This window comes from Prunus mume, linkage group LG1, assembly GCF_029339155.1.
Source record: "Prunus mume cultivar Tortuosa linkage group LG1, ASM2933915v1, whole genome shotgun sequence".
Taxonomy (NCBI): Eukaryota; Viridiplantae; Streptophyta; class Magnoliopsida; order Rosales; family Rosaceae; genus Prunus; species Prunus mume.
This window is the reverse complement of record NC_142698.1, coordinates 19,537,099-19,560,307: the sequence shown is the minus strand read 5'-3', so window position 1 is coordinate 19,560,307 and position 23,209 is coordinate 19,537,099. Positions and strand designations below refer to the sequence as shown.

Here is a 23,209-nt window from a genome sequence, read left to right as displayed (position 1 = left end):
GTACTAATTTAATAAACGCAGAAGAAGCAATTGACATATATTTTTACACAATTATTCAGGTCACCTCTTTCTTCAGAAACATTACCATCACTCACGTACATAAATTATTATAAATAAATCATCATCATCTCACGTACACACATATACTAATCACGAACACCGAATTAAGCAGAGCAAATCACTCTCTAATTAACTACTTAACAATGAGTCCAGAGGTCCACGTCACCCAAGATGGAGTCGTCCCATTCCCATTTGTTGTGCTTGTTGACCCCATCATCATCAGCAGGATCATCATCTTGATCATGTTCTCCAACTCCCTTAAATGGAAGGCCCTCCATTGGAAAATCACCCATATTAATCCCATCATTAATATCTTCTTCTTCCACACTTGGAACATTCTTGTTGCTCTCATCATGCTCTGCCTGAAACATCTGATTCTGGCCATCTCCAATGTTGCACAGCATTGGCATTGGCGTTGGAATTAGTGTGCGGCTGCTGCTGCCCCCTTCTTGTAGTAGATTAACTGGTTGGCAAAAATTGTTACTTGGAGCTTGGTCTAGAGCTGTTGAATATGGCCTCTTTGAGTTTGTACTGGCATAGTTTGAGGCTCGGGGTCTCATGACTTGCACATTCCTTGCACAATGCTTGTTCTTGTCTTCAGCTTCTTGAGCATTTAGCTTCTTGCTCAAGTGACAATTCCAGTAGTTCTTCACATCGTTACCTGTCCTTCCCGGAAGTCTAGCTGCAACTAATGACCACCTGAAAAATAAATTTCTCAGGTTTCTAGATGCGTGCGGTTTACGAGTGATTACTACATTATATATGTAATAGAGGAATGCTATTCACTTGCCTATTCCCTAGGAGCTTTTGGAGCTTGATGATGAGATCAATTTCCTCTTCTTCAAAGCTCCCTCTCTTGATGTTTGGGCGGAGATAGTTTAACCACCTCAGCCTACAGCTCTTACGGCACCTGTTTAGACCTTAATACACCACAATCCAATATATATCACCACCAGGCATACATTTGAATTTGATGGATTAACAGTGAGACACTTAACTTAACAAAAGCTTACCCTGTTTCGTCCTCATCAACTTAATTTGATCATCGTTAAAAGTTAAAACGCCATCCATATCCAATGTTTATAATATACGTATCTTCTAAAAGGGCACACTTCAAAGCAGATAAATTCACAAAGAACCCAACCAAAATGCCTCTTAGAAAAGGGTGTGTTGCATTATTGCATAGGGAAGTTGAAATGTACATTTGATTTTGCACAATATAACACCCTACCTTAAAGCTATGAGGAAGAGTTTCCCTGTAGCATGCATATAGAAGTGGTATTACCCACCCTTTTCTATGCATATTGATAAGATGTAACTTTTTTTCACCTCACTCATTTCATGTCACTTGAGCGAAGTTTAATTCGAGAAAGTTTTCATTTTTATATTTGAGTATAAACCATCTTGGCAAAATTAATTATATCGGAACTCCGACCCTGCTTGTAAATTTAGACTTATATAGCCTGTAATTGTCAGATGGCATTAATTGAACAAGATGAATAATTAAGTCATAAGTTTCATGTCAAAAGAAGAAATTGATCAGTACTCATTGAAAAATCCAATTAGAGTATAATGATGGAAAAAGTTGTGAAATAATTAAAGCAATAGAATGAATAAGTTAATAGCATACCAGCCAAGAGAGGGACACGATGCCATTTGCCTTCTCCATACTGCTCTATGCATTTCCTGAGCAATTGATCTTCTTCCTTTGTCCATGGAATGCCACCCATCTCTTGATCTCCCCTCCTGAATCCTGATCCTAAATCTCTACTCTCTCATGTCTCATCTGATGCAGAACGCAAAGTTGAATATATCTAATGTCGCTGCAGCCAACGACTTATACATATACACCATATATATTCTACTATTTTGTCCTTGTTCTTTTCTAGCGCCTAACACACCAAAATGAAAGCCTGCAGCATACGCATATCCACATGAATTAGAAATTTAGAACATGGCCAATGGTCCATCTTCTTTCTACGACAGTATGGCTCTATGTATGTTTATAATGAGGCAGCATTATTATGTCTCTTGCGATACATCTTTTTCAAAATTTGGCCAAATTAATAACAGCGCTATATATATAAATATCCTCAAATTAAAGTCTGTTGATGCTGCATTTGCTTGTTATTTTCTAGCTGCTAGTTGACCTTTAAACTCAAATTTCTGCAACCTATATAGGAGGGGAGGAGAGCACTTAAATATGTATTGATCGACTCGATCAGACATGAGCACAGGTGACAGATCAGAGAGCCAAAAGGGAGGGACCGCCATGTCAATTAATAATGTTATATCGTGCAGTCCATATGAATATGAAAGAAGCAAAGGTGCAAGGACCATGCATTTGCATTGAATTTGCATTGCATGCATGCGTATAAAACTGGACTGGACCACATATTTTATCTGAAATCTTGCTTATTCACAAAACAAAAGTGGCCTGATTTTGTGGCGCAGGCAGCAATTTGATTCAGTGTTTGAACAGTTTATCGATATATTATTGTGTGAGCTCTGTCGTGTAGCTTGCCTAGCCTAGCTTGATGATATAATACTTCTTCACCGGTCTTTAAATCTGGGAAGCTTGGCTGGTGACATTGAAAACGACCATGACAATCATATGCAATATTGTCCTCTGAAAATTACAAGCCCACATGCAAACATTGAGATATTCTGGCACGCAGTGCAGATTGATGTTTTCCAACCTTCAACCCCTGCAATGCAACTCCTGATTGCCCCATTAATTAGGTTTTTAGGCAATTATTATAACATAACTAACAGAGCTAGAATAACATAAATCTATTGAAGACTGAAAGTGACCCTCACTTGTCACTACCAACATGCATCCAAATATTTGTTCAAGCAATAATTCTGAGGCTGATGGTCACCAAACATAACATATATACCTCACAATCATCCCAACAGATCAAAGAAATTAATATCAAAGTGATTGACCAAAACAAAAAGCATCAAAGTAAAGATTTTTATGGGCTACCCCGTTACATAGTTTTTTGATAGATCTAAGCCCAATAAAAACCCAAATGAAGAAACATCCAGCCCAAACCTTTTCTTTAGTGGGTCGTTTTTTAGACTACATCATTTCATTAATATTCTCATTTACGTATAATTTCTCTCTTATGTTTCTATACGAAAAAAGCACGAAGACTGTTTTTAGAGTGCTAATAATAGTACGAAAATGTTTCCCTCTTTCCGGCCTGACCACGCCGGAACAGAAAGTGACTATATTATAGAGTAGAGTTTTAATAAAAGTGAATACACTTTATAAACCACACCACTATATGTACGAGGCATTAACGCGTTAGGTGACCATAGAGAGAGAAATAAGATGATGAGGAGAAGAAATAAGGGGGCTTTGATTTTAGTGGTCATCCCACGTGAGAAGCCTTTGTGGTTGTGAAATGTGAATAAATGGGTGAATTGTGGCGTCCTTTTTATTAACTCATTGGTCGGTTGCTAACGTCGTTTAGTAATGAGACATTTGTCGTCTCTGTCAGCTCAGCTTACGCTGTGCTGTGGAATTATCAATACAATGACATTGTTGACTTTTACACACACACACACTCACTCCTCCCTTCTTCTTCGTCTTCTATGTTGTGGGGCCCACACCCACCCTCCCCGAGTCCCGTCCCCCGGCCACAGGCTAATACTCTTGGCAAAACACGTCTGCTTCCGGTGTGTTACTCGTGGCATCCTTTCCTTGTGCATGACATGAGATTGGTCAACAATATATATACAAGACATTTGCACGATCCCCAAAGCGGTGCCTTGGAGTCAAAGTTATTTAACAATTTCTCCACCGAAACCGACTTCAGCATTGAAACTATAATCATACTGCTGCTAATAAATTTAAGGCACAACCAAAGAAAGAAGAAGGAAAGAGTCAAAACTTTCACACTCCTCGATTTCCTCCGCGCCTTTACGCACCTTGCGTTCTGCCGCGGTTGACGAACTTTTGTTTTTCTTTCTTTTGTCCTATAAAATAAGGGGTTTTTTTTTTATGAAAAAAATAATCTCTGGCAAAATGGTGCAATGTCATTTGAGGATGTTTTTCAACACTTGATTTTGACTGTAATGTATTAATAATGTTTGTTTTTGCAATCCCAGATTCACAGAAGGCATATATTCACATGAACTTGTGGCATTGGTGGGTGCTGCTGTTCCTGTTTTGGTCTTTTTTATTTTATTCACTTGATTCCAACTTCTGGGATTTGACTGTCCAATTTCCACTAGCACTGTTGCTTGCCGCTGAGCAGGGCAGGGCAGAGTTAACCCGAATTGAATATCAGTTTATGGGTCGGTTGAAGCCCAATTACAAATAGGTCTGGGTATTGGGTAAGTCCAAATCCAATCTAACTCGCTGTTGTTGCAAATAGTGTATTTGGGTTGTGGTCTTTTTAGCTAGTATTGTTGTTCATGTTATATAGCTGTTCACAATCCACATGATATCTGCTGTTGCAAATGGCAAATACTGTTTGCTGGATTCGGGCTGGGAAACGGACAAGATCCCAAAATGGTGGGGGTGAACTTCTCGAAAAGCGCTTCTTCCCGAAAGTGACTTTTAGTAGCTAGAATAGAACCACCTCCAAAATCCGAGTCCAAACAGTAAAGCAAAGCAAGTTTGGCAGCAGACCTACACTACATATATATATTAATTAATAATTATACTTGGCTGGCAGCCTGGCATTATAAATAAAATAAATATTCAAATCCTTTTTCACCTTGGTCACACACGCACAGTCACACCCACCCACCGGTTACCTTTCTCAGATTTCTTTTTCTGCAAGAGAAGAGAAGAGTTGAAAGAAAGAAAGAATTCACATTTCTCATCTTAGAGGGGGGAACCCTAGGAATGTGGGGTCCACCTACCAGTCTACTGCGTGGACCGAGGAAAACCCATCTTTTAATCACAGGCATGGTGGCAATGTGGCATTTCCAGATTGAGGAGTTGGATAAACATCGTCAACCACCACAAAGCACTCCAAAAGTAGCTTTTAACTCTCTCTCTCTCTCTCCCTATACAGTATACTTACTTACTATGGTGTAGTTGCTGCTGCTGCTGCTGCAAACTGCAAACATATATTGCAGAGGCAACAGTGCCCATCTCCCTAAAACAAGGCTCCTTCATTACAACCTTTTTTCTGCCCCTTGCCTATGACTAGGACATCTAATTCTAAGCTGTCTTTCTTTGTTCAGACTCAGAGCCTGTGCAGCTACTATTACTGTGTATGTATGTATGTATATGCTACAAAACTAGTAGCAGCAAGGACCAAGATTTGAAGATCATCTCTCTCTCTCTTTTTCCTAGATTCTCTCTCTTTAACTCTGACCAGAATTTATATCCTCTCTGAGCCTGAGCCCCCTCTCAGGAATCACCCCAGACCCAGACCCCTCTTTTACCTTTTTGCTCCATTCCCCTTCCTCCCCTTTAATTTCCTCCACCTTTCTCCCTACTTTGCGATTCAAAAGTATCCCACCTTTATTTATTGGCATTATCTGCCAAAACCAGTGTTCACAACAACACAACCCACAAACAAAACAATGGATGTAAGTTCTTCTCCATACCATCAATGGCTTTCCTCTTTTTCAATTTGGTTTTAATGTTTGTTTCATGGTTTTATTTATTGGGTTGTGAATGAATGGTGATCAGCAGGACTACTATAAAAGGAGTGGTCAAATACCAGCATTTGGAAACTGGGATTATGCAAATGAGCTGCCAATCACCCAGTATTTCGAGTGCGCAAGACAGGCCGGTTTGATCAGATTCAGCTCTTCCTCTGGTGAAAGTGCTGATGCCTACGTTCGTCCTGCTGACTTTTATGCTGTTAACCATCTCAACAAGCCTAAACCCTCTCGAAAGGTTCTGCCTTTAATCTCCATTCAACTTTCTTTTTTATTGTCTGCTTTTTTAAATTTGTCTTGTTTTCATTCCCATTGCATTTGCATGTTCAGTGTGCTGCTCCTGCTGGGGATATTTTCCGCGTACAAAATGGGTGTGAAAGGATATATCTTTCATTCATTTCAAAATTAGAGAACTATATTACCTAGGACTTCATTTGGGGGCTAATTAATTTCACCTATGACCCAAACTGAGCTAGCTTCTCTATCTCTAGGGAGGTAGGCCTCTTTTATTCTTTGAATTAATGTGAAGATTGACTGATTTAAGTGGCAACTGATTCCTCTAACTAAAATTACCCAGTTTCAAGTTAGGCCAGCCAAGGTACTAATGTCTCATCCTATTGCACATAAATTATTCGAACACAATCCCCGTACATTACATTACAGTAGTTTAGAATCTCACCAAAAAGTAAGTGGTGGTGGTGGTGGTGGTTATGAGACTAAGATTTTAGTTGACACATTTTGTTTGAAAATATATTGATTTTCTTGGTGACCAAAGAAAGAAACAAGTATGCACCACATTAATGTGATTGAGAGAAAGTGGTTGGTGATATATAAATTAGAATAACGAGATGGACAAGTGTGAATTTATGACAATGCTGTTTTTGGAAATATTGCAGCAGCAGGCAGCACCAAGAGTAGGGACGAGGGAAAAGCGAGGCTCGCGTGCGCATGTCATGGAGCAAAAGAAGCAGCAAGCTAAGGTCTGTGACGTGACGCAACCGCCAACTAAACACTACGAATATCATGTTCAACAATCAAATCGCACTCGTTCGAACGACGCCGTTCCGAGAGTAACCCCTCGTTTCCCCACTAGGCCTCCAAAGCCTGTGGACGAAGATCTCTACAAAATCCCCCCCGAGCTTCTCCACAAGACCAAACGGGTGTGTGTCTGTGTCGTGTCTTTCTTCTTCTCTTATATTTTATTTTTCCTCAAATTTAATAAGTCAAAAAAGTGTGATGTGTTCTCACCCAAAAAGAAGAAAAGATGTAAGTTTGATGCATGCATGATGATATCATGATGGCCTCCAGAGCGGCTCTTAATTTCAAACCCATTACATTATGGACTCTTATCTATGAGATGTGACATCATACTAACTCTGTCTTTTGATGTTTTTCAACACTCGACTTTAATATGTTTTGTTTTGTTTTGTTTTTTAGAAGAAAATGCTGGGATTGCTTTGTTGCTTGGTGCCAGCATGTGCTTCATGAATCTGGGATATCCATCTCTCTCTCTCTCATCGCTGCTCTAGCTCGTACAAATCCTACTAGTACTACAAAGGAAAGCTGATCTCATTCTCATCTGTGTGTGTATGTGTGTTGTTTTTCCTCAACATGTGTGTCTTGTGCTTGTATTGTATGAGATGAGATGGAACCAAGCTATGAAATGATATCAAAATTGGATACGTTAATGCCAGCTTTTGTGGTTTTCTTTATCTCAGTTTCCCTTTTCTTCGCAATTTTGTTATCTAATGCCAATAAATAATTGAACAAGATATGGAAATTGAGAGAAGAAACAAGTTGGAAATAATTGACCCTCTTGCCTTCCCACCCACCGCTCCAATCCAACTGGTACTTGGAACCTAGTCTGCTCTGCAGAGTCCAGTCAAGTCATTTGGTTTAGCTATAATTATTTGGACTTGTACGTTGGGCTTCTTTTTAAGCTTTGGGCCTTTGAGGAGATTTCCAGAACCCAAAAAAGAGTTGGGCTTCTTTTCCTTTATCTTGCGTTTGCTTCTGCTTCCAAACATCTTGACTTTCTGCCCATCTTCAATTATTATTGTGAGTTGCTGAACTGAAACAATGTTTGTGTTGGTCCACCAGTTATAATTTATAGTTGTTTGTGTTGGTCCACCAATTATAATTTATAGATATAAACAAGTTAGTAGTATGTCATGTCTCCCTCAGATGGGTGCTCAACTTGCTGATAAGAAAGCACTTGAAAAAGCTCAAAAATAAGAATATTCTTTGGTTGAGTTGAGCCACTGTTTTGGTTGTATCTCTGGTTTTTGCATGCAACAGCACCAGTCGGACCAGTCCCCAATTTGTTTCTTTTTTCAAAAGTCCATGTTTTGGGCCGGGAAAAGGAGGAGAAGAAGAAGAAGAAGACTGCACAATTCAAGGGATCTAAAATTTCCATGCCCGCTGATTTTGGACTTTCATTATCATAAACATTCTTTAAGCAGAGAATAAAGTTTGTATTAAACATTTTCATGATCTTCTTCTTTATGGCATTGCCGTTACATTACTTGTCAAACTCAAAAAGTGCTTCTCTCTCTCTCTCTCTCTCTCTCTCTCTCTCTCCACCACAACACCCCTTATATCTTTGGACCACTCAACCGAAAGCAAGTAATAATAGAAACTAGAAATGAAGAAACTTTCAAACTAATTTGTACATGGTTCAGAAGAGACAGACCAAAAAACAAACGCACTACATGCCAAACATATATCTATCTATTGAAATGAAATTGAAGCCAACGAGCCAGCCCAGGGCCAGCCATTCGGGTTTCCAAATATCATGGTGAAATTATATTCCTCCGTCCTCTCTTTTTGGTACGAAAATATTCAGATTCTTCATGCATGCTTGTTTTTTTTTTATATAATAAATTATTTTCAGCAAAGATGGGATGGGACCAGCAATAGCAAACGACACAAGATGATAGGCTGCACATGAGTTGTCCTGTTTATGTATCCAAAGTGTCTTTGGGTTTTATATTGTCTTCTAGTGAAGTGTTTTTTGTATGCATCGTCCGATGTGTGAGATTTTTTATTTTCTTTTTATTTGTACAACAATCTAATAAGAAACCTAAACTCTATCGACCATTGAAAGCCAATCTGCCGTGAGAATTGGATTCTGATGTTCACCCACTGTCATGTCATGTCATGAACAATGTGCATTGTGTACTGTCTTTCAAATTCATGGCTAGCCCAGCCATTGAAGATAGGAAGGGACAACAAGTTGTTGGAAAAGTTGATATTTGTTAATGATCAAGCAACAAGTAACAACTTGTTAATTAATAAACAAGGTTTATGAGTAAGTTAATTAATAAAAAATCGTACTGATAGTTTAATTTTCAACAAATTTATGCCTAACAAATAAAAACAAATTAATATTTGTACACTACTGTGGCCAACCAGAGTGTTTCTAAGCATTTAGAAGGCAAACGAATTATAGAAGCGATCATTCGCTGGCATACAGACGTAGTTGGAAAATTAGGCCTTGCAAGTAATGCAGTGGTTGTAAGTTTCTAATAATAATAAAAAAATAAAAAAAGACAAATGAAGTTATACAGCCGCATTGTATTTTGTATTTCACTGATTTAAACCGTCTATTTTGTATACATAGATACAGCCGCTTCCTTTCACTCGGTGTTAACATCATTAAATTAAATTATTCTAAATAGTAGTTCACCCACCTTTATGAATTCTTCTTTTTCGCTCAAGGAAATATTATTAAAAATGTTGAGAAAGGTACGTTATTGGAATGACGAGTCAGAGGCAGCATGAAATACTAGATTTCAGCATCAGTCTGCGCTTAATTTGCCCTTTTCCCTTCTTTTATAATTAAAGTTGTAAATCTTATGGCGCCGTCCAAATATGTCATTATCAAGCTTTATAATTCTGGTTTAGTACTTAATCCACTGCTTAACTGGTGTATTTAATCAAGGGGGGGTTAAGCAATTTGGTGGTCAGCCTTGCCGACACTCTTAAACAAAACAATGGACTGGAGACCCTACAGGCCACAGGTCCTGTAATTCAGCAAAGCCGAGTATGATCATCATTAATTCAATCAAATAATCCAAATCAAACTACACATGTTGGCATTTCAAACACAGCTGGCACAAACTGGACAAGTCAGAAAATAGAAAAATATACCAGTTATGAATTCTTTTGTGACCAAAGAGAGGTCAAGTTCCAACGAACCTTTACATGTCTATATGCCTGAAATGGACTAAAACTTGCCTAGGAGATCGACTCAAGTAATGTGTACAAATCTGTGAAACCTTTTTTTTTTTTTTTTGTACAGGTAATGGAGTATGTATAGCGACCAGATATAGAAAGGACATTTACATGGGTGATGGGATGATACCTTTTTGGGGAAGAGAGAAAAAAACAAGACAAAGTTTCATTTCCATCAAGCAGTGTGCGTTATTGAGCCAGTCTTATTCAGCCTCTCAAGAATTCCACTGGCCTTTCTCTTGGCCCTCGAAGTCCCGGTCCTTGCAAGTCTGGAAACTGTACCATTGGCCATTTCCTCTTCCTTAATTTCCTTCAATTTGGTCCGATCAGCAAAGCAGATGGTGTAAAGGATTGCAATACAATTCTCCTTGTTGTGCTCACAATCGCTCTCCCTTATGATGCCAAACAAGCAAGATACAGTGCCAAGCTCGCACATTTCCTGAACAGCCTTCTGATGGCTAGAAAGCATAGCAAGTATAGCCAACAACTCCGCAACTAACACGCGATCCATTATCTTCTGCAGAATTACCCTGACTGCTCCAGCATTGATGGCCCTTCCTTTATTTTCAAGAACACTACACAAGCTGAATATGGCTGAAGCAACATCTTTCATGGCCAGTGGATGCTCATCTAAAAGGTCAATCAAAGGATTGAGAGCACCAGACGTTCCTATAATAATCTTGTTGGAATCAATGGCTGCTAATGTGAAGAAAGTTGCAGCAGCATTGCTTTTTGTTTGAATGGTTCCAGATATTAAGGATTCAATCAGCAGAGGGATGACCAAGGGATGCTCTGCAACCAATCTTTTGTTATTATCATGAATTGAAAGGTTTAGTAGTGTTGTGATCAAATCTTCTTGAAGATCAGGATCAGTATCAGCCTGCCCCGGTGAAAGTGGACTGAGCAATTGTCGAATGGTCTCAATAGACTCACCAAAAAGTGCCCGAAATGGTGAACTTCGCTTCGTGAGCAGTCGAAGCTCTTTTGCTGCTTCTTTTTGATCAGATAGGGATGATGACATCTTCTGAAGCAACGAATTTAGATATCCACGGTCTGCATTGGTGACAACTTCCTCATCAATATCCTGAACAGGTTTTGGAAGCTCCATTCCATGCTCCCTGCACCATTGTGAAATCATTTCTCGAACCAGATGATTAGGGGTAAGGACAGTATGAGAGAGGACTTGCTTTGTTTGAGGGCATGTTCGGTTGCCTTCATTCAACCACCTCTGGATGAATGGCCGGTCATAAGTCTGTAATCCAATAAAAATATGTAATACAGTGAGTCTGCATTTCATTTAGAGAAGTAGAAATTATAAGAAACTGCAAGAACTCAAGGTGAGATTTCAAATGATACTACCATAATTGTAGCACAAAGGCAGCGGTGATCTGATCCTAAATAATTCATAAATGCAACAAAATGTGATGCTTAGTTAGTTGTTCTATATCGACTCTGCCGTGTCAGCACCAGCCCAAATTGGGCTGTGCCGTGAAAGATAGCAAAAACCTCATCGATTCCTCTCACTCTTTATGAAGTTTCCTTTTTCATGAACAAATAACTCATTAAGGGTTGGTAGGACTTAGGAAACCCAGCTGTCATACGGGGTTTGAGACATACATCAAGATTTTATGATCACAGTTCACCTTAGATGTCCACTTCAAGCAATAATCCCTATTTAATCAATGAAAGCAATTCAAAGAATGACTACAGGTTTTTTTTTTCCCGATGTAGTCGTTATCAAACAACTTTCTTCTTCTCCCATTATAATGGAGGATGACATGTGAATTACTGACAAGATTCTTTTAAACTTAGAAAACTCTTGAGATCAAACATATTCTCCAAACAGGTCCTCTGCAATGAAAAGAAGGGAAAAAGGAATCACAGAACACGATGAAAAAGAAAAACCACAGAACAAATTATTAAAGTTAACCCGACTGTACATTTGTTAGTGTGGAATTGGGGTTCTGAAGCCTGGAAACACAATTCAAGTCTGGTCTTGAAAGATTAAGCAGAAATACAAGAACCAAAAAATTCTTCGAAACCCAACACCGAAAGTATTCAGAATTCATGATATTGATACCAAAGAAAGCGGAAAAAAGACGCAAAGCCCAAGATTAACAATAATCAAAATCTCCAACCCATGAAATTCTTGCATGCATATTCAAATTGGCCAGGAACTCATCAAAATCCAAATAGCGGCAAAGAAAATTCAAGACAAATCGAAATGAAAGAAATATACACTCAAAGAAATCAAAGGGAGATAAAAGAAAAGAAATTGTAACCTGTCCAGTGGCCAAGACAACGGGGTCCTTCATGAGTTCTCCAGAGATGGGACATCTGAAGTCTTCAGGAACATCAAGAAGATTGCCATGGCCATCAAGTTTGAACGACAGAGACTTTTTTAGCTTCAAGCCCTTCAAAGAAGACAAGGCACTGATAGCCTCATCAGCAGTCTCAACCCTGTAGTCATCTTCATCAACAATGGCCTTGACCAGTCTCTCCAACTGCTTCTTTATCTCCATGGCCTTTGCTGCCACCATAGACGAGTCACTCTCAGTCTCAGTCTCGTCCAAGACACCTGTCCTGGCCATTTGCGAAAGACAAAACAAGAAGAAAAATGGAGATCAGGGTTGCTGATTATTTTGGGTTCAGATGAATGGGTTTGTCAAAGAGAAACAAACGTGGAGAACTGTGGGCTGCTTCATCATCTGTCAGAGAGAGAGAGAGAGAGAGAGAGAGAGAGAGACCCGGAGCCAGAGCACTGAGAGAGAGCAGCAGAGTGTGTCTCTGCCTATACTCTGTTTCTTTTTCTCTTTCTTTCTTGAGAATTTTTTGTTTTCTGTGTTTGTGACTTTGAAGAAATATTATGACACGCAAAATTCCGTTTCAACGGGCACATGTTGTAAGGGTAGTCGTCCTAACAATATGTACTTTGTCAGTGAGTGATTAAGTCACCAGGTGTGGTTGGTATCTACCATCAACTGTTTGCCAAAATGAAATTATACAACTTTATAAGGGTCCAGTTGGTAACTTTGCATAACTTCTGTATCTTTTATTTATTTATTTTATTTTTTCATGTAACTTTTGTTTGGATGATGAACTAAGATGTATAAATTATTTATTTAATGGGAACTAATTTTACTCTCACCAAATGCATGAATGTTTGAATAAATAACCCTTTTGTGTCCACTGCTTGCCACCCATGATGTAAAATCTTTCAAAGTTTAGGAAATTCATCTCCATATTCTGCAACGTATCTGGATCCATTAGTCATACCCACACAAAAAAATGAAAAAGACGACCAGGTTACAACTATTCAGTTCTTTTGAAAATACAAAGTCAAACCACTCTGTTCTTTGCGCCTCATTTAAAGGTTTCCATTAAAAAAAAAGAAATGTGAAACTTGTGGTTAAACTGATAAACTAAACCTAACCTTAGTAACAACCATTAAACAACTTTTTAGGAGAACCGGGTGGGTGTAAGTAAGTATCAACCATCTTTATTATTGTTTATCTGGATGTTTACATGACAAACATTCTTCTTCCATCAGCATATTGCAATGGGGTAAAAAGAACCTAGGAGTTACATATGCACTTCCTCAGATTTGTATAAACTCATAGGAATCATAACAGAACTGCATTATATGAGCAAAAACTGTTGCATCGAAATAACGGTCAAAGTGCCGGTACCATGCTTCATCCGCAATCCTTCATGAACTTCTTTAGCATTCTATCAGAAGCTGTGGGAATACTCGTATCTACAAGCAAAGGGACAAGCCTATAAGAAAATTCAACCATGACAGGTATTGCTGTATACCATAAAACCAGAGTAGAAAGCAAGTTATTCAACTAACAAAAAGAGGAACCAGGGGAGAGAGAGACGGAGATGAAAGCTTCCCAAATGAAAATGACAAAGATTGTAAAATCTATATAATGATGCTATGCTCTGCAATCCAACAACAAACCTGTTTACCCTTATTTGCATATTGGGATCTTGTACCGCAGCCTCTCTAAGCCAATGACCTTGCTCTCCTTCCGTAAGGATTTATATTATTTTAGACACATTAAGCTTTAATGCAAAGAAACAGAGAACAGGATATCAGTCTCAACTGATACCATGATGCTAATTGACGAGGGTAAAAAATCACGATGATTATGGGAATAACCAGTACGAGCAATGTTTTGATATATTCAGAATGAGAATGGGGGAAGAAATTTAAATAATAATAAAAAATTCAAGGATACAAAAGGAGGATACAGATGAAGTTAAAATTGTTGAAGCCTGATGACTTTGTGCTGCAAAAATTTTTCAATAAACCATGTCACAAAGAAAAGGTCACTTTCGAATTCAGGTATGAGCATAATACAAGTACATAGAAAAAATCCAAGAATAACTTACCCACATCGCACTCAGATTTCTAATGGTAGTCAGGACTTTTCTCGTTTTCAGAATATCTGCCCACTCTAGCATATTTTCTGTTAGTAGAAAGATCCTCTTCATATATGTCACGAGATATCAAAGGATCATATCTATCCTCAAAAGTATTTTGTACCACAGAGTTTGAACTATGATTCTCATATGTGTACCTATCCCTTCTAACTTTTGAATTCTCACTCGAATTTGACTGAGAAGATGATCTATTATCACGATACTTGGATATGCTAGAAGATGACCAACTGATTTCACGGTGCTTGGTCTTTCTCACCTCCAGATCATCTCGTTCCCTGTGATGACGAATCTGTCCGTGTGCCCATCCAGGATTTCTGCGACTCTCTGGACTTCTGGAATGTTTCACCATATCATGTCTGTCCCTACTGTCACTTCTATGATCTTCTAGATAGTGATGGTGTCCCTGAAGACTCCGTCTTAGTTTTTCGCTACCTTTGGCAGAAGCATCCTTGGATGTTGCAGAATCAATAGCATAATAACTAGAATGGGACTGTTTCCTGCTATGACTTGGGCTACATCCAGCTGAGTCATAATTGCTTTTTGTTGGCTTTTCAGCATCGGTGGTGATTTCAGGAGCTGATGGTAGTTCAAATGGAAAGCTCCCTTCCCCTTCAGTTCCTTTCTCAAAGCACCCAATCCCTCCAGCTTGCTTGATTTCCTCCATGTACTCCTCTATAATATCCCTCATAACCTTTGGAAAATATAAAAGTAAATATCAACTGTTGATAAAATAAAAAAGGGGGGAAAACTGTTGGCATCCATGCTTCAACGGGGAAAATATGTTGGTGTGATTTTTCTTTAGTTGCAAAAGTAAAATTATAAACCTAAGCCTTACCTGCAAAGTTGTTCGCTTCACCTTTTTTCCACGATATGACATTCTTCGTCTTTTGTAGTCTCTTTCTTCTGCCAATAACTCCTCTCTAGTCTTAGTCTTGTTTGTTTCCTTGTGTACAACCAACAAAGAAGAAAGAATTTGTGAGATTTAAGAACGAAAATAACCTGTACTTTATAACCAAACTTATTTCTAAGAAGTTAGATTCAAGATAACGATCTGATTACAGCATCATATAATCAAGCATGAAGAACCAAATTACAGGAATTTCAGGCTATCACTAGGTTTATTCTTCAGCTAATTACAGCCATACTGTAAATGCACTTACCACTACAAGAGACAAGATCTTCAATCATGATGAGATAAATCTCTCTACTGCTTCAATTATTTCAGATCTCTCTGAGAACCATTTACTTAATAATAAGGGCAAGAAAAAGTCCTAAAACCCCAGCAGGCTTAGTCAAGTATCTGCATCTATTCCACATGTATATTGGCAAGTTGTGAGTTCCCTTCCTTTACATTCAAAGTGTTCTTAGTCTTAAATTTGTATGTTTTGCTATCTATACAAACATGAATTGCACCTCTCGGCACTTTCTGAAAAACTTATATATTTACTGAGACAGAGTGAGAGTAAAGGTAGGAAACCACTACGAAGTAGAGATTAAATCAAGTTCAAAAAGAAATTGACTATAATGTAGTAGTTTCCGGTTAGAAACCAATTTCTGCAAACTCGAAAATATGTAACTAATTACCCTACAAGTTCCCACTAGAGAAGAATACAAGTATCATGTCCCTGTTAATTTGTCTAGGAATAATGCTATTATCTGGTACCTGGTTACATGATTGCTGCCGAGGGAGCCCATCATGGTCAATAATAGGTCTATATTGACTTCGGTTTTTCCGCTTCTCATCAGCTCTCTGTGACACATAATCATGATCAACCATCCTGCAAGTAAAGAGGGAAACATGAGAAACTTAGCATTTATTAAGCAACACAAAAATCAGTATATATGTCAAACAATGTAAGTGACATAACAACTTAGTTGGAACAAATGTTGACAAAGAGACAGTTTGCTCCAAACAACAATGTATCGGCTGGTTTACAAAAGCTTTATATGGTGATTTGTAACAGTGGCAGATCCCTGCCCTTTTCAATTACTAATGCTTCTTATAAAGCCCTTTGTTTAATATCTGTTTCTATTGACCTCCTGTAGTTTTTGATGGGTGTTGGCTAAGTGTATGTTCTTCCCGTTATTGCCATATACCCTTCGAGACATCCAGAAATCTTGTTTACATGCAGCAGAAACAAATGCTGGAGTGCCTAAGGACACCATTCAGAAGGATTTGGAGAAAAAATTAAAGACAAGACAGATCTGCGATCATAAGTGGAGAAGCAATAAGATGAGGGCCACCAATACCAACAGTCAGCATGTTAACCCATATATGAATTTAGGGTGCATGAGCAGTGATATATTTACCTTTAGATTGACAAGCATAAACCTTGACAAAGATTAATTAAGGGAGCATTTTCAATTACTGCATTTCCTTTTTTCTTTTCCTTTTCTTTTATAAAAGTTATACGCTTCAACTAGATTTTCAACAGGCTAAAAGCAAACCTGAAAGCAAGCTGAATATAAAAAGAAATTGAGCAAAGTGGTATACCGTTGATATCTAGAAAAGGTTTGTGAAACCCGTTGTGCCTTAAGTTTTTCTTCTAGCAAGAACCTCTCATGCAATGCTGCAACGGCTGCTGCAACCTGGGACACAAATACCACCCTACTGATAATGTTTTCCTTCACCATGCTATTCCCTCCACCATCTGTACTTAGTGGTTTCATAACTTCAGCATCCCTAACACCACTGCCATTGGCATCCAAATTCAACGAACCCTCTTCTAAAGCAGGATACTCTGTCACCTGTTGCTCCAATGGGAAAGTTAAGGAGCCCAGTGCAGCATCTAATAAGCATTTCTTAAGGACGTTTATGACAAATAATTTCCCATTCTGTGCACCATACAGTATGGAAAGCTGAGAGGCTAGCCACATCAAAGCTTGAACCAAAGTGGGACACTCAAAATGTGTACTCTCTGGATCTCCTTCCTTTACCTTACTTAAAGCTTCCCTTAAAATAGCCTTCAAGCACAGCCTGGAAAGCAAAAATATATGATCCCTCATGGCCACATCAATCACAATGCCATATTGTGGTGAATTTGCAATTATCCATGTGCCTACATCATACTCTTTAACCACACCCAACCCCAAAATGGCACAAAGAACGCGGTACGAGTACGTAAAAGGAAACTCATTCCAGCTCTCAACTTCGGTTTTAATAGCCCACAACTCAGATGGAAGAATTCTACACCACGCTTTCTCAAAATCCGTAATTTCTCTCTCTCCTCTACCAATAAAATTTGCACACTCAACAGACAAAATCAATGGAAGTGTAAACATTCTGTTGACACCATCCAGACCAGAAAAGTTAACAACACCAGGGCAGTCACTGTAGAAGAAATTTGAACCAAAATCTGCATAATAATGCTCCAAAGACAAGCACAGATCAGCCTCTGAGCCATGAAGAGTTTGGAGAAAACTTTTTTCAATTTGAGATTGGTCAGAGGATTTGAGAGTTTTGGGGTAATTGAGGTGCGGGAGAGGGTGAGGATGAGATGCAGTGGAGGGAGTGGGAGAAAAGGGAGTGAGGTTGCACACGGTGGTGGGGGTTGAAAGGGCAGGGGATGAGGGAACTCTGGGGGTTGTTATAATTTGGGTTTTCAAGAGGGAGGAGGGCAGAAAGTGAGTCAAGGGTCTGGTAAGAGTCGCGAACGAGGCTATCGAGAGATGAAATTGTGGTAGAAAGGTCAGGAGGAGGCAAAGGAGGAGTGGGGATTGCAGGTTGTGTGTTTTGTGGCTGAGAGTGGAAGAAGTTGGGGTTAGGATTAGGATTTGAGGGAATGAGAGTGAAGGATGGGTGGGCAAATTGAGCAGGAGGACGGTTCATGGCAGATTCTAACAAAGCTCCACCTTCAAAATTAACAAAATTTCCGTCTGAAATATTATCTGATGCAATACAAAAAGAGGGGTCAGAAGTTCCTAACAAGATCTCAGTAATTTCATTAATTTCTTTTTGTTACGTTGCTATTGATTTCATGAATTAAACCACAATCTCAGTAAATATTTCACCAACCATTTTCAAACCGCCAAAACAAATCTTAGCTTGTTTTACGACCCTAGAAAGCTAACGACAGTGTCTTTTAGCTTTACAAGTTCAAATGAGACAGAGAGAGAGTTACCCGATGCTGAATCTACTGTTACGTCGTTTGCTTCGTTTCAGCTTGAAAGAAGCGAGAGCTGAGACCGCGGTAATGGAATGAGGCAGATTGCAGGGCCTTCCGTTTTCCTTTTTATTTGGACGTTGGAAGGTTGAAGAACACCAGTCGACGACGTCGTATACCATTGTTCATTCATTTACAACGTGGCACCATCTAACTAAATTATGTCCTTAACTGCAAAAGGATCCCTTGGCAATTTGCCAATAGTAATACTTTCGAATTTGACAACAGAGCTTGGGTCAGTTCGAGAATTAGGCTAAATATAAAATGCCGTTTTTACCCTACTAGATTACGCAAGCAGAAAAGGGCATTATTGACTATTCTCACTTCATTTCTGCTCTAAATCACTCAATTTTCGCAAATAACTCGAATCGAATGACAAAACGTATGTTGGCTTCCACCAAAAACTCGTTGCTCTTCTTTCTCCACCGCTCCAAACCCCAAACGCACTGCGTCCTCCTCCGCCACCTCGCCACCGTCAATGCCGCTCCACAAAACCGCGTCGTCCCCACCAAGGACGACTACTTCTCAGCCATCCAACACATTACCAACATCGTACGGCGCGACCACTTCATGGAGCGCACACTCAACAAGCTTCGCATTACCGTCGATTCCGAACTCGTCTACCGAGTCCTCCGCGCCTGCTCAGCTGCAGGCACCGAGTCACTCCGATTCTTCAACTGGGCCCGGACCCACCACCCCACCTATCACCCCACGACATTAGAGCTCGAAGAGCTGGTGAAGACGCTGGCTCGCACCAAGAAGTACGAGTCAATGTGGAAACTCCTCCAATCTATGCAAACCCATCACGGCTTAACCCTCTCTCAAGAAACCCTTTGCTTCGTTATCGAAGAATATGGCAACCACGGCCTTGTTGACCAGGCCGTTGAGCTTTTCAACCGAGCCCCCAAAACCTTTAATTGCTTGCAGACCGTGGAGGTATACAATGCTCTGCTCTTCTCGCTTTGCCAAGCTAAGCTCTTTCATGCTGCTTATGCTTTGGTGAGAAGGATGATACGAAAAGGTCTTGTCCCGGATAAGAGGACTTATTCGATTTTGGTGAATGCTTGGTGCTCCAATGGGAAAATGAGGGAGGCCCAATTGTTCTTGGAGGAGATGAGCAGTAAAGGATTTAATCCGCCGGTTCGAGGGCGTGATCTTCTCGTCGAAGGGTTGCTGAATGCCGGTTACATTGAGGCTGCTAAAGAAATGGTAAGGAAAATGGTTAAGGAAGGGTTTGTTCCTGATGTTTCTACTTTCAATTCGTTGATGGAGGCTATCTGTAAATTTGGGGAGGTTGAGTTTTGCATTGATCTGTATTGGGAAGCAAATGGTTTGGGGCTTTGTCCTGATATCAATACTTACAAGGTGTTGATACCTGCGGTTTCAAAGGTGGGTAGGATAGATGATGCATTTAGGCTTTTGCATAATTCGATCGAGGACGGGCATAGGCCATTTCCAAGCTTGTACGCGCCTATAATCAAGGGGATGTGCAGGAGGGGTCAGTTTGATGATGCATTCTGCTTTTTTAGTGAGATGAAAGTTAAGGGGCATCGCCCAAACAGGCCTGTATATACCATGCTGATCACCATGTCTGGGCGCGGAGGGAGGTTTGTTGAGGCTGCTAATTACTTGGTGGAAATGACTGAGATGGGGTTGATGCCGATTTCGCGGTGCTTTGATTTGGTTACTGATGGGTTGAAGAATTGTGGGAAGCATGATATGGCTAAGAGGATTGAACAATTGGAAGTTTCTCTCCGGGGCACATGATGTTTCCACTTGATCGAGTGTTAAGTGATGACAGTTTATTGCTGTTTGAAGCATATGACAATGATGGCGTTGCAATATGCACTGCTTCCCGAGTATGATAAAAAAGTGGGGAGGGAGAAACGATGGTGCAGGTGTATTTGATCAAGGAAGAAATGATATTGAAAAGATTGCATGTCTCTGTTCAATATGCAAACTTTGATAAATGCTTTATATGCTCAATGAGGCCAGGCATTAGTACACAGCAGGCTTTTGATTAGCAAACATCGCGTTTCAGTCAATTTGGATGCTCAACAACAGTGTGACTGCTTTGAGAACATGACAGCAAGAAGGTTAGTGAATTCAACGGGACCAAGTAAGTTCCAACTATCAGAACTGTCCGCCATTGATCATTTTATTATCTTTTGGTGAATTAGATGAAAATGCCCCTCTGCGCCCATGTGCTGCTGATGCATGCTTGGGGGCTTGACCTAGCCTCTTGATTTTATTCGTATAATTGAGACGAGTCCCTTGCTATTTATCCCCTAATGTTTTCTGTTCATAAATTGTTCTTTTTTTAATTTACACTTTTTTTTAAATCAAAATTTGTAATCTACAATTAGCACACATATATTACCATAAATTATAAATTAATATTGTAACAAAAGTAGTTCTAAATATTGTTATATTAATAATAACAATGTGTTTTGAGGGCTTCGGAGGCATAAAAATATACAAAAATTGTTCAATGTTAACATGCCCAAATAGATCACTACAATATAAAAGAAGCTAATTAGATGCATTCATTAAACTTGTAGCGATGCTATTTCTCAATGCTTCCATCTCTTGTGTTCCATTGTCATTAAGACTATGAAGTTCTTGTTGTACATCAACATCCTCATCTATCTCTTCACTTAAGATATCATTTGAAGCATCAAAATGTCTATCACGTTGGGCATGCCTCCTTATATAATTATGAAGTGTCATTGTAGCAATGACTATCTTCACTTGCTTGTTGAATGGATAATTAGGCACATCTCTTAAAATTTTCCATCTTTTCTTCCATACACCAAAGGTTCTTTCAATAACGCTCCTAAAAGAAGAATGAACATGATTGAATACCTCTTTATAACCTGTTGGTTGACTTCCCCTATGAAAATCCGGGAGATGATACCTTTCGCCTTTATATGGTCCCAAATAACCTCTCATCTGTGGGTACCTTGCATCTACTAAATAATATTTCCCTGTGAAATACAACATTCATTTTTCTTAATATGTATATATAATTGGACTAAGTAAGTAATGAAAAACACAAAGGTTAATTGACCATAATTTTTAAGGTTTTTTAGGTTTTAGACATAAAAATTTCACTTTGAAAAAGCCAAAGCTTTTCAAAAAGACAAAAAAACCACTCAACTTTCAAATCAAAGACATGCAAATGTATTGGATTCCTTAGGAAATCTAAAAATAAATAAGGCATTTTTGTCCATTTTGCTTCTTTTAAAATTTTTCTCTCTCCTTTTTTTTTCCAAAATGTCCCTAATTTTACCACTTGAGGCTTAAAATTTAAATTTTCATTGCGTAGAACCGAAAGAAACACTTTTGTATCATGTGCAGTGCCCTCCCACCCGGCACATGCAAATATAAATTGCATGTCAAAGTTACATACGGCCATAATGTTTTGAGGAACTAGCAAGCTTATTCTGCCAAGAGACAAAGATAACATAAAGTCTTAGCCAATATTTCCAGCTTCTAAGGCAAGATGATATTGCATTCTCATAATTTACTGAGAATGCAATTTCATACCAATTTACAAATTTTTTATATTTCAACCATATGTCAGTTTATGAGTTCCCGACCACAATGACCAGCATGCTACAATCACTTTTGATAAAGCCCACCAACACAAAAAATATAAATAAAAGGAAGAACTTCAAACCATTACCCAATCCAAAATCTTCTAACACAATAATAAAGTCCACCGACACTAAAAATTAATAATAAGGAAGAACTTGAAACTATGACAACTAAAAAATAAAAGCTTTGTTTACCAAAAATCTTCTAACACAATAATGGACGACAACTTTGATGGAACAACAGTTTCACATAATAGGATTTATTTATTTATTTTTTTTAATTCTTGAGAAAAGAGAAGCCCCAAAATCTGGAGCTAATGGCTTCTTTACTCTTTTCTTGTCTTCTAACTAAAAGAGAACTAGAACTAAAGTCCAAAGGAATTATGTTTGAGCTTGAAGACAACAAGGTTAGGACAATGGAAAAATCAACACGGACCTGACTTGGGGACTTGGGTTGCAATCATATATATATGTATAATATATAGATTTATGTATATAAAGAACCAGATTGGCCTGGCGGGTTTTGTTCTTGAGATTTTGGAACTGTACCAAACTATACAATGAGTAAATCTGTGAACAATGATGGTTGTAATCTAGAGAAAAAAAACATCTAGGACAGACATATTTCAGAGAAACAGAAACAGAGAGAGAAGTATCTGACCCAAAGGTCAATTGAACCAAGCTAGAGAGAAATATCTCCTTGCCAAAAAGCAAGGAGAGACAAACCCAGTACAAAACTAGGAGCAAAACTCTCTCTCTGTCTCTCCCGTGTCTTCCTCCTAAAGCCCCAAGAACACAAAGCCCCCAATTTCATATAAACCAAACAAAAAACCTAATTTCATAACATATATAAACCCAAAAATCATAAATGTAATGAGAATATGAACTCACTGATAAGTAGCTGATTGTTGTCGGCAATTAACATCCTTGATTGAGATGGAGTTTTGAGATGTAGGGGGAGAAAGAAGAAGAACAGTGAGAAGAGCAGTCTATAAGAGTGAAGGTCAGAGAGTGAAGGTCGCGAAATCTATTTTGTGAGAGGGTCAAACATTGTCATTTTGTAAAATA

At 38.8% G+C, this 23,209-nt stretch overlaps 6 protein-coding genes across 11 annotated transcripts; 2 read left to right on the top strand and 4 right to left on the bottom strand.

Moving 5' to 3' along the window:
- Window positions 1-7: 7 nt before the first annotated feature.
- LOC103318740 (uncharacterized) lies at window positions 8-2,112 on the bottom strand. The gene is made up of 3 exons (XM_008220164.2): window positions 1,691-2,112; window positions 851-980; window positions 8-759 (listed from the first exon to the last, which is right to left on the bottom strand). The coding sequence occupies exons 1-3, from the start codon at window positions 1,788-1,790 to the stop codon at window positions 198-200; spliced, it is 792 nt and encodes a 263-aa protein (XP_008218386.2). The 5' UTR covers window positions 1,791-2,112; the 3' UTR covers window positions 8-197.
- Window positions 2,113-4,818: 2,706 nt separating this feature from the next.
- On the top strand, window positions 4,819-7,406 carry LOC103318739 (ubiquitin hydrolase). Of its 4 annotated transcripts, none has more exons than XM_089044099.1 (4): window positions 4,819-5,619; window positions 5,723-5,932; window positions 6,594-6,960; window positions 7,132-7,406. In XM_089044099.1, coding segments are annotated over exons 1-4 (585 nt in total). In that variant the 5' UTR covers window positions 4,819-5,613; the 3' UTR covers window positions 7,134-7,406. The 4 variants fall into 4 exon arrangements, with proteins under 4 accessions (XP_088900225.1, XP_088900224.1, XP_088900223.1 ...); XM_089044098.1 differs by having other exon boundaries at window positions 4,831-5,619; window positions 5,726-5,932; window positions 6,591-6,960; XM_089044097.1 differs by having other exon boundaries at window positions 4,832-5,619; window positions 6,591-6,960.
- Window positions 7,407-9,833: 2,427 nt separating this feature from the next.
- Window positions 9,834-12,803, bottom strand: LOC103318738 (U-box domain-containing protein 9-like). Of its 3 annotated transcripts, none has more exons than XM_089050732.1 (3): window positions 12,213-12,797; window positions 11,114-11,182; window positions 9,834-11,044 (listed from the first exon to the last, which is right to left on the bottom strand). In XM_089050732.1, exons 1-3 carry the CDS (start codon window positions 12,519-12,521, stop codon window positions 10,106-10,108), a joined length of 1,317 nt encoding a protein of 438 aa, XP_088906858.1. In that variant the 5' UTR covers window positions 12,522-12,797; the 3' UTR covers window positions 9,834-10,105. The 3 variants fall into 3 exon arrangements, with proteins under 3 accessions (XP_088906858.1, XP_008218381.2, XP_008218380.2); XM_008220159.3 differs by having other exon boundaries at window positions 9,834-11,182; window positions 12,213-12,513; window positions 12,612-12,750; XM_008220158.2 differs by having other exon boundaries at window positions 9,834-11,182; window positions 12,213-12,803.
- Window positions 12,804-13,495: 692 nt separating this feature from the next.
- On the bottom strand, window positions 13,496-18,639 carry LOC103318737 (U11/U12 small nuclear ribonucleoprotein). The gene is given in 7 exon segments (XM_089050723.1): window positions 13,496-13,687; window positions 14,329-15,070; window positions 15,215-15,322; window positions 16,043-16,157; window positions 16,874-17,878; window positions 17,880-18,267; window positions 18,501-18,639. Coding segments are annotated over 5 exon segments (2,280 nt in total). The 5' UTR covers window positions 18,209-18,267; window positions 18,501-18,639; the 3' UTR covers window positions 13,496-13,687; window positions 14,329-14,347.
- A 260-nt stretch (window positions 18,640-18,899) lies between these two features.
- LOC103318736 (Pentatricopeptide repeat (PPR) superfamily protein) lies at window positions 18,900-20,952 on the top strand. Its single transcript, XM_008220154.3, has one exon. The coding sequence runs from the start codon at window positions 18,915-18,917 to the stop codon at window positions 20,307-20,309; it is 1,395 nt and encodes a 464-aa protein (XP_008218376.2). The 5' UTR covers window positions 18,900-18,914; the 3' UTR covers window positions 20,310-20,952.
- On the bottom strand, window positions 20,942-23,191 carry LOC148921244 (uncharacterized). The gene is made up of 2 exons (XM_089050735.1): window positions 23,033-23,191; window positions 20,942-21,529 (listed from the first exon to the last, which is right to left on the bottom strand). The coding sequence occupies exons 1-2, from the start codon at window positions 23,064-23,066 to the stop codon at window positions 21,075-21,077; spliced, it is 489 nt and encodes a 162-aa protein (XP_088906861.1). The 5' UTR covers window positions 23,067-23,191; the 3' UTR covers window positions 20,942-21,074.
- Window positions 23,192-23,209: the final 18 nt, after the last annotated feature.

Excerpts from the sequence above, each read along its gene's own strand:
- LOC103318740 (XM_008220164.2), bottom strand. The coding sequence starts at position 1,790 with ATGGGTGGCATTCCATGGACAAAGGAAGAAGATCAATTGCTCAGGAAA. Across the intron at positions 981-1,690 it reads TCGTGTCCCTCTCTTGGCTG|GTCTAAACAGGTGCCGTAAG; the intron begins GTATGCTATTAA and ends TGGTGTATTAAG. Across the intron at positions 760-850 it reads CAAAAGCTCCTAGGGAATAG|GTGGTCATTAGTTGCAGCTA; the intron begins GCAAGTGAATAG and ends TTTATTTTTCAG.
- LOC103318739 (XM_089044097.1), top strand. Across the intron at positions 5,933-6,590 it reads AGCCTAAACCCTCTCGAAAG|CAGCAGGCAGCACCAAGAGT; the intron begins GTTCTGCCTTTA and ends GAAATATTGCAG.
- LOC103318738 (XM_008220158.2), bottom strand. The coding sequence starts at position 12,521 with ATGGCCAGGACAGGTGTCTTGGACGAGACTGAGACTGAGAGTGACTCG. Across the intron at positions 11,183-12,212 it reads TTGTCTTGGCCACTGGACAG|ACTTATGACCGGCCATTCAT; the intron begins GTTACAATTTCT and ends ATTGGATTACAG.
- LOC103318736 (XM_008220154.3), top strand. The coding sequence starts at position 18,915 with ATGACAAAACGTATGTTGGCTTCCACCAAAAACTCGTTGCTCTTCTTT.
- LOC148921244 (XM_089050735.1), bottom strand. The coding sequence starts at position 23,066 with ATGTTAATTGCCGACAACAATCAGCTACTTATCA. Across the intron at positions 21,530-23,032 it reads CAACAATCAGCTACTTATCA|GGAAATATTATTTAGTAGAT; the intron begins GTGAGTTCATAT and ends TGTATTTCACAG.